The 15,239-nt window shown below is 40.1% G+C and overlaps 1 protein-coding gene across 1 annotated transcript in view; it reads right to left on the bottom strand.

Annotated features, from left to right (window-relative positions):
- PKD1L3 (polycystin 1 like 3, transient receptor potential channel interacting) overlaps positions 1-15,239 on the bottom strand; it is a 60,251-nt gene that overhangs the window by 528 nt on the left and 44,484 nt on the right. Inside the window, 10 exon segments of the mRNA XM_071219943.1 lie at positions 44-166; positions 563-647; positions 1,423-1,554; positions 3,491-3,592; positions 4,541-4,751; positions 6,180-6,286; positions 6,288-6,338; positions 7,002-7,126; positions 11,096-11,228; positions 12,349-12,659. Coding sequence (XP_071076044.1) covers positions 44-166; positions 563-647; positions 1,423-1,554; positions 3,491-3,592; positions 4,541-4,751; positions 6,180-6,286; positions 6,288-6,338; positions 7,002-7,126; positions 11,096-11,228; positions 12,349-12,659 — 1,380 coding nt within the window.

The raw sequence follows: 15,239 nt of genomic DNA, 5'->3' as shown, positions 1-15,239 counted from the left end.
CTGTAAGCAAGTGATCCATGCTTGGGCACAAGTCAGACCTTACCTTGGGCTTCCTGGGGAACGTAGATGCCTGTGGCAGTAAGGGGCCCATGGTATTCTCTGTATGTGAGCCCAGATAGCGTCTGTGAGTTTGCTTGGTTACTCTTCTGGGCCTTTGAAGAGGCTTCTGGCTTGGGTCCAGGACCTAATTTAATTAGAGCAAGGCACACAGTATTGGAAATGCTCGCCATCATCCAGATCCCATGCTTGTACATTTTTAATAAGCTGCAGTGAGTTCACCTTTGATTCATTCATATTCCCCACAACCGTCCTGGAACATGGATTGTGAGGGTTCTGTTTCTCGCTCTTTGGCAGCAGAGCCAGTTTAATGTGTCACTTTTGCAGTGTTAACCCTTTCCCAACAGTGCCAAGATCCGTAACATAACTGTCAGTGAAGGGGACTTTGATTCCTCATTGACCAAATTTTCTAAGCTACACTGTGCAAAGATAGGTATTAGCTAGGCGGTAAAAGGGTTATAGTTCATCTTTTAACACTTCAGTGTCAATGCCTAGTGCTGTTTACTCACATGCGTACTGGTGTACTGGATTCGTAACAAACTGGAGAGTTTATGTAGCAGCATATCTGTCAGTGCAGCTTCTTTCCAACTCTGTTGGAAGACAGAAGGAGAAAATAAAATGAATTTGTTGCTAATGTTGAAGGAAAAAAGTGTCAAAGTAAACATACATTGTAAAGATACTGTTTCTTTTAGTGATTTGCTGTTAAGAAGCAGAAACACTCCATTGCTTAATAGCTGAGGATCAGCTATTTATAGGCCAGTGGCTAGAACATAATGTAGTCTTGGTAAAAGTGGATTTCCTGGGAAAATAGATGGCAGAGCCGTGGAGACTAATAAGGGAATATGCTGATCTTCTGCATCTGTAATTTTAAGAGCAGCTACAGTTGAGCTTTTCCAGTGGTATAAAAATGTTATATTTTTTATATACAGGTATTCCCCACTTTACGCCACTTCACTTTTAGGAAAGACCCAGGTTAGTACCTGTTTTTGCTAACCAAAAGAAGTCTAAAGAGGACTTTCACTTTTATGAAAAAGGCAAAAAAGTGAAGTAGTGTTCAATGTTTGCAGTGAGTTGTTGGAGGCATACACATTGTGAAGTTACACTGTACGTTATTTCTACTTTACATAGCTGTATATTACATCATTCCTGCTTTTACTATACGGTAGTGTTTCAGGTTTGATGTATTATTTGGTAGGTTGTTTTAGGGGTCTGGGAAAGCTTAAAAACTAACTCCCTATAAATTAATGGTGATTGCATCTTTATGCCATTTTGGCTTTTGAAACTTTTCATAGGAATGAGCTCTACTTTAGGGTAGTGGGAGAAGAGAAACCTGTATATAAACTATCAAGCCACAGAGTTACCTACCTTAAGAGACCTTCTTTCTTTGCTGAAGGACATCAGAATGGCAGAAACAAAAAGGTTAATGATCACAAGTACCATCAAGATGACGCTGGTGAGGATCAGAAAGGAGCCCAGCACTGGGTATAAAGCAATAATCTGGAAAGGCAATAAAGCACTTTGAGTTTAAAATTGACAATTTCATTTTTACTTTAAAAATGTAAGTTAATATGCTAGCTAATGTTTGGGATATATTCATATAAACACTAAATGTCGGCTGGAAACTAGGGAGAAAAGCAAAACTGTTAAAAAGGAGAGTAATACTTTTGAGTGGACAGAAGAGCAAGAATGTCTGACTTGAAGGGTGCCTCCAGGGCTTTCACAAGAAGAAAACAGGTGAGCTGAAAAATAAGCCCATTTGAGTTTTGGCAATTCCAGAAAACACAGGGACGAGCAAAGGTAGGTTTACAGTTGTGAATATGTGAACCAAGTTTATTGTATTATTTTCCCTATGAACAAGTGTAAATGTACTTTTGCCAACCCCTGTATATCTAAACATGGGCGCTTCGAGGAGTAGCAAAGCATATTAAGAGTAGATATCAGAAATGACAATGAAAACCATCTCTGCCATTCCAAGAAACTTACATTCTAAACACGGAATCATTCCAATAAAATAGCCATAGAAAGCCAGCTTTTAATTATTTTTTCCATTGTTACCTTTAAATGGGTAAGTACTGAGTTTTGCTATTCTTTTCAGCATAAAGAAATCTTTCTAAAATTTAGAACTTAACTAGAATGGTTTCCATAACAATCTTAATTTAGGTGTTTATTTTAACAAATGATGTTGATTCTCCAATACTGAAGTTATTTTCCCTTGCAATTGGCTTTCATTAATCACTGTGATGGAAATCTACATGTCAAAACATTTCCTAGTCAGTCTGTCATCCACTTAATTAAAAATGCTTAATTATATCAAGCTTAGGCAATCTCTTTGAGTTTGTGATAAGACTTCTTTCCCCAATAAATATAACTAGTCAACCTTTACATTGTACAATTATGATTAGAACAGAAAACTTTTAAAAAATCACCCAAAGTAGGTGTTAGTAAAAGCATGTTATTCTGATCGTTACTTCTTTAGTATATAAAGTGTTCCAGGGCTGAGGACTTCATCCCATAGTGATTGAGGCTAAAACTACAACAGTTCACCCAGGAAAGTGGCAACTTTCCATATTCGAAACTATGTTAACTTCCCCATTTTCATTAGTATCATTTGAAATCTAGATTATCAGAATTAGCCTTGATGAAAATCTTGCCAGTTTCACTAATTTGATTTGCAGTTTTCCTTCCATGATCAAATCTATATGCTTGTGCTTTGGACCCAAATCCCCATCTGGGTTTCCTACTTTATTTTATGTTGAATAGAAAGGGATTTGTGTTGGTAGTTCCTGGAGGAAAATAATAGGCTGTCTGAGGTGAGTATTTGTTAAGTTTAAACAGAACTATCACAGCTCTTCTGGAACTGTACCTCCCTAGTTTTTTCGAAGTCATTTCCATTGTGTACTTCAGATCCAATCTCCTTGGCTGTAAGATGAAGTATACACGAAGTGAGAGAAGTGGGACTATGTGTTTAGAAAATGACAGATTTCTAAAAGTAATAACCACTCAAAAGCTGTATATACCGTAAACCAGAATGGCAAAGGATCTAAATGTCTCCCTTTTCCAATGTGCAGTGGTATAGTAGGGCTGCTTTTATGAACGGTGCTCCCTTTGTTAGATACAGGGTGAGGCAACAATAGGTTTACAGGTTTTCTTATGGAAAATAATGATACAAGAATAAACTCTAGTCCTGGCCAGGGAGCTCAGCTGGTTAGAGTGTCTTCCCAACATGCCAAGGTTGCAGGTTTGATCCCCAGTTGGGGCACAGACAAGAATCATCCAATGAATGCATAAATAAGTGGAACAACAAATTGATGAGACTCCCTCTCAAAAAGTCAATGGAAAAAAAAAAAACTTTAATGTACTCCCTGTAAACCTACTTTACCCCACCCTGTATATTAAAGCAAATAGAGTAGGGAAAACAGGATAAGGTTTTCACCTCCTTGTAATGAGAGATTCCTCTCAGGAGACCAACAAAAGCCACTGCTGAGCTGAAGAATGTTCGGTATTCGGAGATGCTCCATCCAAACACCAGGTTAAACTGAAAAGAAAGGAGAAAACTGTCAGAGGGCGTGGAGAGCAGTGGAGGCTATTGCAGTTACTTCTGTCAAGGTGCTGGGTAATGAGGTCAATGCAGAACCAGGGGAATGGAAGTTAAATTCCTTAGTGGCCACTTCAATTATGCCTAAAAAAGTACATAAAATTCCTTTGTAATTACAGTATTTTCATGTAAATTTGACCTTTACATTCCTGAGAGCTAAGTTTTATTGCCATTTTAGAGATGAAACAAATTAATAGGTTGGCCAAAAAGTCTGTTAACGTTTTTTTCCATAAAATACAGTTTTCATTTTCACCAATTACTTTATTGATTTGGGTATTTTGAGTATGTTGGCTGTCTCTTGTGTGGTATAATGTTGATTGTTCTCAATTAATGTCTTGATTTGATCACTATAAGCTTCAACTGGTCTACCCGATCATGGAGCATCCAGTGAAAAAGCTCCAACACGAAACTTCGTGAACCATTTTTGACACGTTCAGTCACAGCACCTTCTCCATACGCTGCACAAATCTTTTTTTTTTAAATTTCAGTTGCATTTTTACTTTTCTTGAAATAGAGAATAATATGCCAAAAATGTTGCATATTTTCTTAATTCACCTATTTTGATAAGTTAAAAAAATGCATGCTGATATGACAGCTGTCATAATACAGTAACAAAATTGTTTCAAATGAAGTTAAAGACAACTAAGTGTCACTAGAGCCATCTCACGGAAAAAGACAAACGAACTTTTTGGCCAACCCAATATGAGTTTAAGTCATACTGCTAATTAAGTGTGGATCTCCAACTAAAACCTGCTTTCTTACTCCACTACATTTTTTCCAAAATTCATTGCCAACTTGAACGGATGACTTTCCATATAGTGGCCTTTTGCTTCGTGATTCCAAGACCACAGCACTTAGGAAAAGACAGACACTGAAACGGGGGCTTACCGCAATGACATAGCCTGTCAGCAGGATCAGGATGACCAGCATGAAGCCCACCATCTCATCCCAGGCTTTGCTGAGTGTTCTACCAATGACCTGCAACCTGGGGTTATGATGCAGCAGGTTCCATAGCCGAACAGTTGCCAACAGAAGCAGGAAGCCCCTGAGGTGAATGACAGCTGAGTTCACTTTTACTGCCTCGTAGAAGTTGATGAACCTGTACCAAGGAAGGCTGACAGTTATTCAACACGAAGTGTATGCCATCATCAATTCCTGTGATGTCAGTTTCTCCAGTGTTCCTGCTGCCAAAGGTGCAGCAGTTCTGTGAGTCCTATTTTGCAAGATGCTTGTAGGAACTTTCTAGTGTGGCGTCCTGTTATTTGTGGATATGACAGCAGTGGAAAAAGAAACATATTTGGCCCTGGCTGATGTGGCTCAGTGGATTGCGTGCTGAGCTGGGAACTCAAAGTCACTGGTTTGATTCCCGTTAGGGCACGTGCCTGTGTTGTGGACCTGACTGGGTCCTCAGTTGGAGGTGTGTGAGAGGCAACTGACCGATGTTTCTCTCCCTTCCTTCCCCTCTAAGAATAAATAAAATATAAAAAAAAGGGGGGGGGTGTTGTGAAGAAAACTCAAAATGTGACCTCTAGATTTCTTTACTCCCAATTTCATGCTGAAAATTAAGGCCAGTCTCCTCTACTGCTCTGGTTCTGGTTTGAGTTAAATCTCTCTGGAAAGGACATGAGTTGACCTGAGATGTGCCATTATGCTAATCTGTTTTCCGTAACACTAATCCTATATTGTTCTCTGGCAGTAGATAATTGATCCTCTAATATGTTTAACAGTACTGAGGGTAGAAATAGTAAACTAGAGGCAAGGGGTGTTACCAATTAGAAATTGTTTTTTTATTTGTTTAGGTTTTGTTATTTGAGAGATGCATTCATAATTCCATATTGCAGCAGCTAGGTTATTGGGATAGACCTCCATTGGTGTGAGCATGTTGGCATTCAGTCATGATTCTTTTTGTGTCTAAGACCAAGGCAATGCCACACAGCAGGCAGGACCTCAGCTGCCAGCATCAGGCAAACTGCACAGACCCACTGTCCCTGCATTAACAACTCTCATAGGTCTTCCTGGGACATTGCCTCAGTCTTACACAGATCAGTGGCCCAGGCTGTTGACCACTGAAATGTTAGAGAAGCACCAAATGGCAATACTTGATCTGGGACATAGATGCTCTTCCACATGAGAAAGACGAGAGAATGAGGCCCAAGGGCACCAGAATGTCTCGGTGTGGATGAATGTTCCTACCCAGACAGCAGCCCAATTTGGACTTTAATATGTACTATGTGTTGTGGTTTTATTTAAAGAATGATCATTTGTCATGCCTTAGGTTTTATTTCTTGGCCAGGGTGCAAAATAATGACCAATCCAGGCCCTTGCTATGTGAAAGGCTGAAGAGCTTTTCAACCTAATTAGCAGTATAAGCTTCTAGTCAATTGTTTTCTCTGCTGTGAACATACAAAAATACAGATTTGGTAGAGCAGTGGCAGAGGAGGGGGAGTTTGAGAGACCACTTGTGTGTAAGCAGGAAACCGGACATTGAGGAGGAGGAATATCTTGTGCTTCTCAGGCCCCCTCTGACCTGTCACGGTTATGGTGGTATTGTGCCATGTTTTTCTTATGAAGGGAAATAAGCATGTCAAGCACCAAGATGGCAATGGTAATAAGGATTATGCTCATGTCCAGAATGGTTTTTTTTCCTTGTGAAGAACCTCCATCTCTGCTGTTTCAGCCGGCAACCCTAGACAGACACCACAGTCACCACTGCTTGCAAGACTAGCTACGTCTCTCCCCAATGGAGTGTTAGGAGCACTGGCAAAGCACTCAGCCGGGGACTTGTCAGATCTAACCTGGACACAGTAGGTTGTGGTCTTGGTTCTGCTCTGGAGTCACTCAGAGCTGCTACTTACTAAAAAGTTGCCTTTCTCTAATACAACTTTCATTGGGTAGTCATTTTTCTTGTTGCTTAAGCTTAAAAAAGCTTCTAAATTAATTATCATCTGAAAGTTTTTAAAAAAAAGAAAATAAAACAGGCTTAGAACATATTTTGAGTATAGGGATCTGTATGTTTGAATGCTTGCTCTGTTCATCATACTTTCAATCTCTTGCTATTGCCCTATTTAGGGGTCATACAACTGTACAGAAAATAATACTCTTTCTACAGCTACTGTCCTATTTAGGGGTCATACAACTGTACAAAAAATAATACTCTTTCTACAGACTTAATTCTTTGACTCTTGAAAATTGAAAGAGCTACTTTGTACAAAACCAGTTAGTCTTTAACTGAAGTCAAACTTCTGGAAAGGACCAGTCATAGCTATAATTCAAGCAATAGCACATTGTGCCGCTCACTGTGCAAGCTTGAGACTCTCTTAGATCTAACATTCTAACATTTCTGACTCACCTGTATGAAGCCATAGTAACCGACTAGCAGATAATAGATGACTCGGGAGACGACAGACCAGGCCAAGTCCTTTGATGTCTGAAGGGAAGTTAAAGTGTCCAGTCTTACGGAGGCAAAGAAAGCACCTGAGAAAAAATATTTGGGGTCAAGAGTCTTTACAGCTTTTGCCTTTTCCCTTCAAACTGTGTCTTTGAAATAACCCCAACTGTTCCTGTACCATTAATTTCAAATGTTCTTGGGTTTCTAAGCTCAGTGTTTCCTCTAGAGGTGTGATGAACATTAAATGAGATCATGTGTGCAAAGCTATTGGAGAAAAGTGTTGATTTCAGTAAAAGTAGAGGGAGATTATACTGCTGATCCCACCTGGAGGGCAGTGTCGGTGACCTCAGCCGTTACAGATGGTAGGTACCCTTACCAAGTTAGAATAGCCTTACCAAGTTAGAATTGCCTTACCAAGTTAGAATAGCCTTACCAAGTTAGAATAGCCTTACCAAGTTAGAACAGCCTTACCAAGTTAGAATAGCCTTACCAAGTTAGAATACCCTTACCAAGTTAGAACAGCCTTACCAAGTTAGAATAGCCTTACCAAGTTAGAATAGCCTTACCAAGTTAGAACTGCCTTACCAAGTTAGAATACCCTTACCAAGTTAGAATAGCCTTACCAAGTTAGAATACCCTTACCAAGTTAGAATAGCCTTACCAAGTTAGAATACCCTTACCAAGTTAGAATAGCCTTACCAAGTTAGAATAGCCTTACCAAGTTAGAACAGCCTTACCAAGTTAGAGTAGCGGCAGAGACAGGCACTGCTGCAACGTGATGTTTTAGAGGGAGAACTGACTGCAATGTAAACAGGGACAATGTAATTGAATGTGAGTGTGGCACTTTTGTTTGAGGCTATTTAAAATACATTTTCAGAAATTAGTGATTAAAATGCTTTGAACCATTTCAAAGTTATTTTCTGTTTAAAGCATTCATACTATCCCATGAATACTAACAGTATCCCATGAATACTCAGATGTTTGTATGAGGATGGACTTATAAAGCTTCAGCCTCCACCTAGAAAGACAGTGATAATGTTGAAGTTTTATAAAAGTATGAGAGAGCTTGTGAATATAATTGTTCAGAAAGCCCCAAAATATTAGAACTAAGATGCACCCCTTGTAGTAGAAAGTACATTTTATGAACAAAGAAATTCCTACCTCACATAGCCAGCTCTCAAGACTGGGAATTTCCCTTTGTTGATTTTACCCCTATCTTTTTTTTTTTTTTTGGTAGTAACTAACAATAAAAACCCTATGAAAACCCTCAGGAAGTCTTCATGCTTCATTTAGAAGTATAAGAGAAGTGGCCTACTCTGTGGGCCTGGGAAGAAAGGATTCCTGATTAGAAGTAAAAACCTGGTGGTAAGTGGAAAGACACTTGGGGGCAAATTCTGGGGGAGAGAAGAAAAAGAAAGGAAATAGGATCACGGCAGGGCAGCCTGCCTGTTAAAAGGTGGGGGAATTGAATGTACCAGGTTCCCTCCAGCCCTTTACAAAAAAAAAAAAAAAAAAAAAGCCACTACAATGAAAATGAAGGGATAAAGATGACAAAGGAGAGGAGGGCAAATGGGAGTGGCAAACTTGGAAGCTGGAAGATAGATGCATGACGCTGACTCAGCAGATTCAAGAAAGCGGAGACCTAAGCAGGAAACCTGGAGGCAAGCCAGTTCTTACCACAAAACCCTGGAAAGGCTGAGAAACAAGAGGCCTCAGGTACTGCTGAAGGTAGCGGGTCAAGTGGAACTGAGAACAGGTTGCAAGTCTGAACATGAGCAACTGGATCCCCAATCTCCTCTCCCTGTCAGGACCAGATACTTGCCACCCATCCTGCCTCCCACACCCCTAGTGATGTTGAATTAGAGAGAATCTAACTCAGAGGCACCAGGCACATCTGCAAGTCCACTGGAAAAGGGAATTAAGAGAAAGTTTACACACTGCATGGTGAGACCCTTCCCAGTCCCCTTCCCTCAACTGGCTCTGAGAGGTCTTAGGCTGATCAGCCTAAGGCAGGAGTTTGGAGGGTCCCCCTCTCTGAAAACTGACTGCCCAGGAGACAAGTCATACAAACCAGTTGACAAGCTCCATACATACAGAGCTGATTAGCATTTATTTGTTTTTGGGTTTTTACTACCTCTTAAATATGAAAGAACAGCCAGATGTTTAAACCTCTAACATTGAAAACTGGAGATCAAAATTCAGGGTCCAGCAGAAGGAACACCTGCTTGAGTGTGGTTGGTAGGCTAATAATATGGGTGTAATAACTAATAGTTTAATTTGAACATTTCACCCAAAATGTCATTTGGTGTGCTTGAGTGTAATATTGTTATGTTACAGAATTCCATGCTTATGATTTTGTAATAAAGAAGGTGTGTTATTTGTGCTGGACCCTATATATTAAATAAATAAAAAGTTCAGAGGAATTAAAAAGTGAAGGAGCTAATAAAAACAAATGAACCTGTAATATCCTCAGAGAGTTGAGAGGATACTGATTCCGTAAAACAACAGAAGAATATGAAAAAGAAATATGAGAACAAACACAATTTTTGGAAATTAAAATATAAAAATGAACATTTCAAATGGTCTAGAAATTGAAGTGATCTCTAAGAAGTTAGAAGGAAAAGATGGAAAGGCAAAAACAAGAAAAATCAAAGGATTAGTCCAGGTGTTCCTACCTCAAAATTCTAGGAATATCAGAAAAAGAGAAAATAGAGGAGAAACTTACAAAGAAATGCAAAGAAAATGTCTCAAAACCTAAGGACACAGTTCCAGATTAAAGGACTTACCACGGGTCAGTCATGTCCTTTCATAACCCCGGGGACCAAGAGACAATTCTAACAACCTGGGAGTGGGAGCATCGTTGTACTGATTAACAACAGTGCAAGAAGTTCAAGGCAATGGACTACACTTCTAAAAGTTCTGTGAAAAACAATTGTGTCCAGTCAAATAAGCAGTCAAATGTGATGACAAAAATTTTTTTGGACATGCAAGGTTTCAAATAATTCCCTTGCACCCTTCTAGGAAGTTATTGTAGGAAGTGCTCCAGCAAAAGGAGAAAATAAACCAAGAGAGGAAGACATGGGATCTAGGGAAAGGGAATTCAGCAGATGAGAAGTAAAATTAATCCCTAGTGTGACAGTCAGGTAAGAGCTCTACAACAGGCCTAGAGAATAACCAGTCCGGGCTGCGCCAAAAGGTTGGAGGGCCCTACCTAGAGAGGATGACTCTTAAGAAAAGGACCAAATGGTAGATTATGTGATACTTTTGAACAGAATGAGATTTTTGTTTCTAGGAAGAGTTTGATTAATCTGCAATGATAGAATGCATGCAAAACCAAGCAAACAAACAAAAATAAGTAATTATAAACCAGGGGAAACAAACAGTTATGAAAGATAGGACATCGAATTGTAATATATGGCTCATCTTTGGAAAATATCACATAATGGCCCTGGCTCGTGTGGCTCAGTGGACTGAGTGTGGCCTGTGAACCAAAGGGTGGCCAGTTTGATTCCCAGTCAGGGCACATGCCTGGGTTGCAGGCCAGGTCCCCAGTAGGGGGCACTCGAGAGGCAACCACACATCGATGTTTCTCTCCCTCTCTTTCTCCTTCCCTTCCCCTCTCTAAAAATAAATAGAATCTTTTTAAAAATCACAATAATGGAAATAATCATAAACTATATTGCTATACTGGGAAAATGAGGGAAGAGAAAAAGGGGTGTGTGCACTTTAGGGATATGTATGGGTGTAGGAAAGTTAAATCCTCATCATTATTAAAAATACATACTATCTAAAATGGAAGATTCTTGAAATAGCTAATAAGCATGTTGATTTTAAATTCCAAAAGAACCAGTTAGAAAAGCTTTCAAGAATAGCAGCTTCTGGGACATAAGAATGAGGTGGGAAATGAGGACTGCCAGTTTTTGCCTTGAAATAATTGACTTTTAAAGTTGTATTATGTGCAATAACTTTAATTAAAATAATGTCTTGTAATGGTGTAAGAAATTGGGACTTCTGAGATACCCAGGTCAGAGGGAGGAGAGAAGAGGTCTTCGTACCCACATTATTGGATTCCAAAATCAGGGTCACTACACAGAACAGGTTCACATTAGCATTGAAGACCACAAATTCCACAGAGAGGCTTTTGGTGCGACGGTCTAGCCAGTGGCTCTGTTCAAGGTGCATAGAACTCTGGAAAGACACAGAGGGACAGGGCTGCTACTCTATGCAGTCAACCCTGCAAAGGAGGAAAACGCCCTGGCATTGCCAATGTTACACATTCCAAGTGGGAAGCTCTGTTTCCTGGGCTAGTTTACCTAGGCAATATTTTATAATTACTAATGCGCAAAACTTTCGCTGGTGATAACATGAATATCAATTTAGAGGGCTACAAAAATAGTTTTCACAACATTAGTCGCACCAAGGTTAAATGTTCAAGAACATATATTTGGCATTTAAGGTCTGAGGTAGCATTTTATATACGTCAACTACTTCTGTTTGAAGTGTTAAAGGCTATGCTTTACTAATGGTTACTCAGTTCTGAGAGTTGTAAGGGGTGAAATGTCATTTGGTTGGCATTGTTTCTTACTAGTTTCTTGCTATAAATTTAAATGAGGACATAATTATTTTAATTTAGACTTTTCCATACATAATCACAGACACTTAGGATTCATATACAAAACCATGCTATAAGTATGGAAATTTATTTTTGGCATTTGAGTTATTTTGGATTGATCACGGTTCTCAGTGAAGGGCAGTGTTTTTCTCATGATTAGAGAGTACAGTTTGCCCAGGCTGGAGTTACCTGAGTTCTCCTGCAGCTAGGAGTGAAATTGATATGTTTTTCAGATGAGACAAGAAATAAGATTTGGCAAACTGGCAAACTAAAATATACCTGAAGTTTGAAGTTGAACAAATTTTTTAACTAAAACTTACATTTCCTTAAGAGTCTAAAATGAGCCGTGGCTGGTGTAGCTCAGTGGATTGAGCGTGGGCTGCAGACCAAAGGTTCATCTGTTTGATTCCCAGTCAGGGCACATGCCTGGGTTGCAGGCCAGGTCCCCAGTGGGGGCCATGTGAGAGGCAACCACACATTGACATTTCTCTCCCTCTCTTTTTCCCTCCCTCCCTCTCTCTCTAAAAATAAATAAATAAAATCTTAAAAAAAGAAGGCTAAAATGAAAGTGTCCGCAAGTCATTATAGTAGCTGTCAAAACTACTTAAGTGGGTCCTTAATTCCTACTTGTCTTAAGAATGGACAGAAGCAAACGTTTTGGTCCCCTTGTTTGGGCCTCTGGCTTGCTCACCTGACTGCAGCACTGGCATCTCTTCCAAGTCTGACAATGTATCCTCCACCTGAGTAAGTGGCAACTTCCCCCTGGATGGGGTAGCTGCCCAGTGTCTCCTGATTCTGATAATGCCAACTGCTGTCTGAGTCTGTGGTGTTTGTTTCAGAGGGCCTCCAGTTCACCCCATAGTTGTCTGTATCCTCCAGATCTGGGTGAGATGGCTTCACTTGTTCTTGGGGAGACACTTTGGATGGAAAGCCTGTCGCACCAGGAATGCGAGTCTGGCGAAGCAGAACATTGCCCACAAGAAAGGAGTTCCCGTCAGTAACAAATCCTAACGAGAATACAAGAAGCCATTGTAAAAACTGCCTCATTAAATTAGTGGCAAAACATGCAGTTTCACCACTATTTTATTTTTATTTATTTTTAAAAAAGATTTTACTTATATATTTTTAGAGCGAGGGGAAGGGAAGGAGAGAGAGAGAGAAACAGCAATGTGTGGTTGCCTCTCATGTGCGCCCTACTGGAGACCTGGCCTGCAACCCAGGCATGTGCCCTGACTGGGAATCAAACCAGCAACCCTTTGGTTCACAGGCCAGCACTCAATCCACTGAGCCACACCAGCCAGGGCGCACTTCTATTTTAAAAATCATTTTTGGAGTTTCTAGCTAATACAACCAGATTTTTTTAAAAAAGAAGAAATGAGAGGTATAAAAAAAAGGAAGAAGTGAAATTATAATTTTTAGATCATGACCTACACATCATATGTAGGCAATGGTCTAGGCAGACCATGAAAATCAACTGAAAGACATCAGTAAGATGGTGGGGTCTGAGGTCCCTTGCTTGTATCTGTCCTCGACTGGAATTTGGCAGCCATCATCAGACAAAAGTGCCTTTGTGGGAGTTTTGGGATTTAGGTAGGTGACTGTGGAAACCCTGGTGAAGTCCAAGCCCAGCAAGGTCCATTTTGAGAAGGCAGGTTCCCCACGTGGCTGATTACCAATTGTGAGCCTGGTCTAGCAACAACTTTGTCCTCCTGTGAACTTAGCTACAGTGCCACCTGACCTTGGTCCTGCCACCAGCACCACAGCCCAAGGGACCCAGGAGGGGTCACTCCTGCCTGTGCTTCAGAGTATAGGCCTGCAGACATCAGTCCCGATGGTGGACCCTACAGTGGCTGGGACTCAGATCCAGCCCCTCTTGGCCTCGGCCCAGAAGCGCCAGGAGGCCAGCTCACCAAACAGTAGGCCTGGAGATCCTAAAACGGCCCCATAACTTAACACTCCAAAAACAGAACATAATGTTGTGACATGGATATGTTAATTAGATTAATGGTGGTAATCACAATGTAGCTGTATATGAAAGTATCATGTTGTACCTTAAACACACACAATTTTTATCAATTATACTTCAATAAATCTGGGAGGAAAGAAAGAACCTAAAAACTTGCAAAAGATGATTAAGCAAGGTGGTTGGGTACTAAATATAAATAAATCAATATCCTTCACATATCCAAGTAATATTTACTTATAAGTTATAGAAAAGTACAAGATCTCACTCACAAAAGATAAAGTAAACTTGACAAGAGAATTATGTGAAGAACAATTCTGAACATTACTGAGTATGGGATGAGAACAGAAAAGCATACCATATTCCCAGATAGGAAGAGAACATTATAAAGATATTGATTCCCTAAATTTTGTAAGTTCTTAGTTTGTATCCATATAAGTATCTAAATCTGTCTCCCAACTGAAGAAGCTCTTAATACATAAATGTTTCTATTTACCAAAACAAGCAAACAAAACCAAGCAGCCCAGTGAAAGATGGGCAAAGATTATGGAATGACATTTATTCTTTTTTTTTTTTTTTTCAGTCAATATTCATTAAGTGCTCACAAATACCAGGTCCTGTTCCAGGTGCTGGGAATACAGCAGTGGATGAAAGAGAGTCCTGGTCCACAGAGAGTTTACATTTGAGGAGGGAGGGGGACAGGCAATAACCAAACAATATTCAGGTAATGAAAAAAATTAAGATGACAGGATAGAAAGTGTTCTGTGAGGAGGGAGCCGTGCTATTCATTCAGGAAGGGTGATTAAAGAAAGTTTCTCTGCAGAGGTGGCTGATTAGAAGCTTGGTGCCTAGCCTTGGCTGGTGTGGCTCAGTGGATTGAGTGCCGGCCTGCGAACTGAAAGGTCACAGGTTTGATTCCTGGTCAGGGCACATGCCTAGGTTGCGGCCAAGTTGGGGGCTTGCGAGAAACAACTGATCGATGTAGATCAATGTATTTCTCACACATTGCTCTTTCTCTCCCTCTCTCCTTCCCTTCCCTAAAAGTAAATAAATAAAGTCTTTTTGTTTGTTTTTTGTTTTTAAAAATCAGTTTGGTGCCTCAAGTAGAATGAGGGTTAGAGGGGTAGGAGAGGAAGTAGCAGATGTAGGGAGGGGCCAGACTGGGCAGGCCCTTGTAAGCTTGGGAAAGGGTTTGGGATTTAAAATGTGATGGAAATCCATTGGGGGCTTTTGAACAAGGGAATAATGCAGATTTATGTTTTTAAAAAATAACGTGGGGAGTATGTGATGAAGTAGGGCAAGAGCAGAGTCAAGTTCTGCCCGTACAAGAGGTGAAAAATGGTGCCTCAGTTTACTTGCAACCCGCAATTGCTCATGAGTGCTGTCACAACGTCTTTGGTGTGTTTCAGAGCTACGTGTCTGATCTGAAAACAGCGATTTTCACTGGGCAGGCTCATACATTGCTCAGGGCAGTGTCAATTGGTACAATAACTAAGTAGAAAAATTTGGCAATAGTTTTCCAAATTAAAAATGTATATACATTTTTAGCAAATCTTTTCAAGGTATTTTAGCTTACATATATTTGTGCATGTGCGAAATTACACCTGCAACATGGCACTAATGG

This window comes from Desmodus rotundus, chromosome 12 (genome assembly GCF_022682495.2).
Source record: "Desmodus rotundus isolate HL8 chromosome 12, HLdesRot8A.1, whole genome shotgun sequence".
In the NCBI taxonomy this organism is placed as follows: domain Eukaryota; kingdom Metazoa; phylum Chordata; class Mammalia; order Chiroptera; family Phyllostomidae; genus Desmodus; species Desmodus rotundus.
Note: the sequence above shows the minus strand (reverse complement) of the source record. Positions and strands in the feature narration are given on the sequence as shown.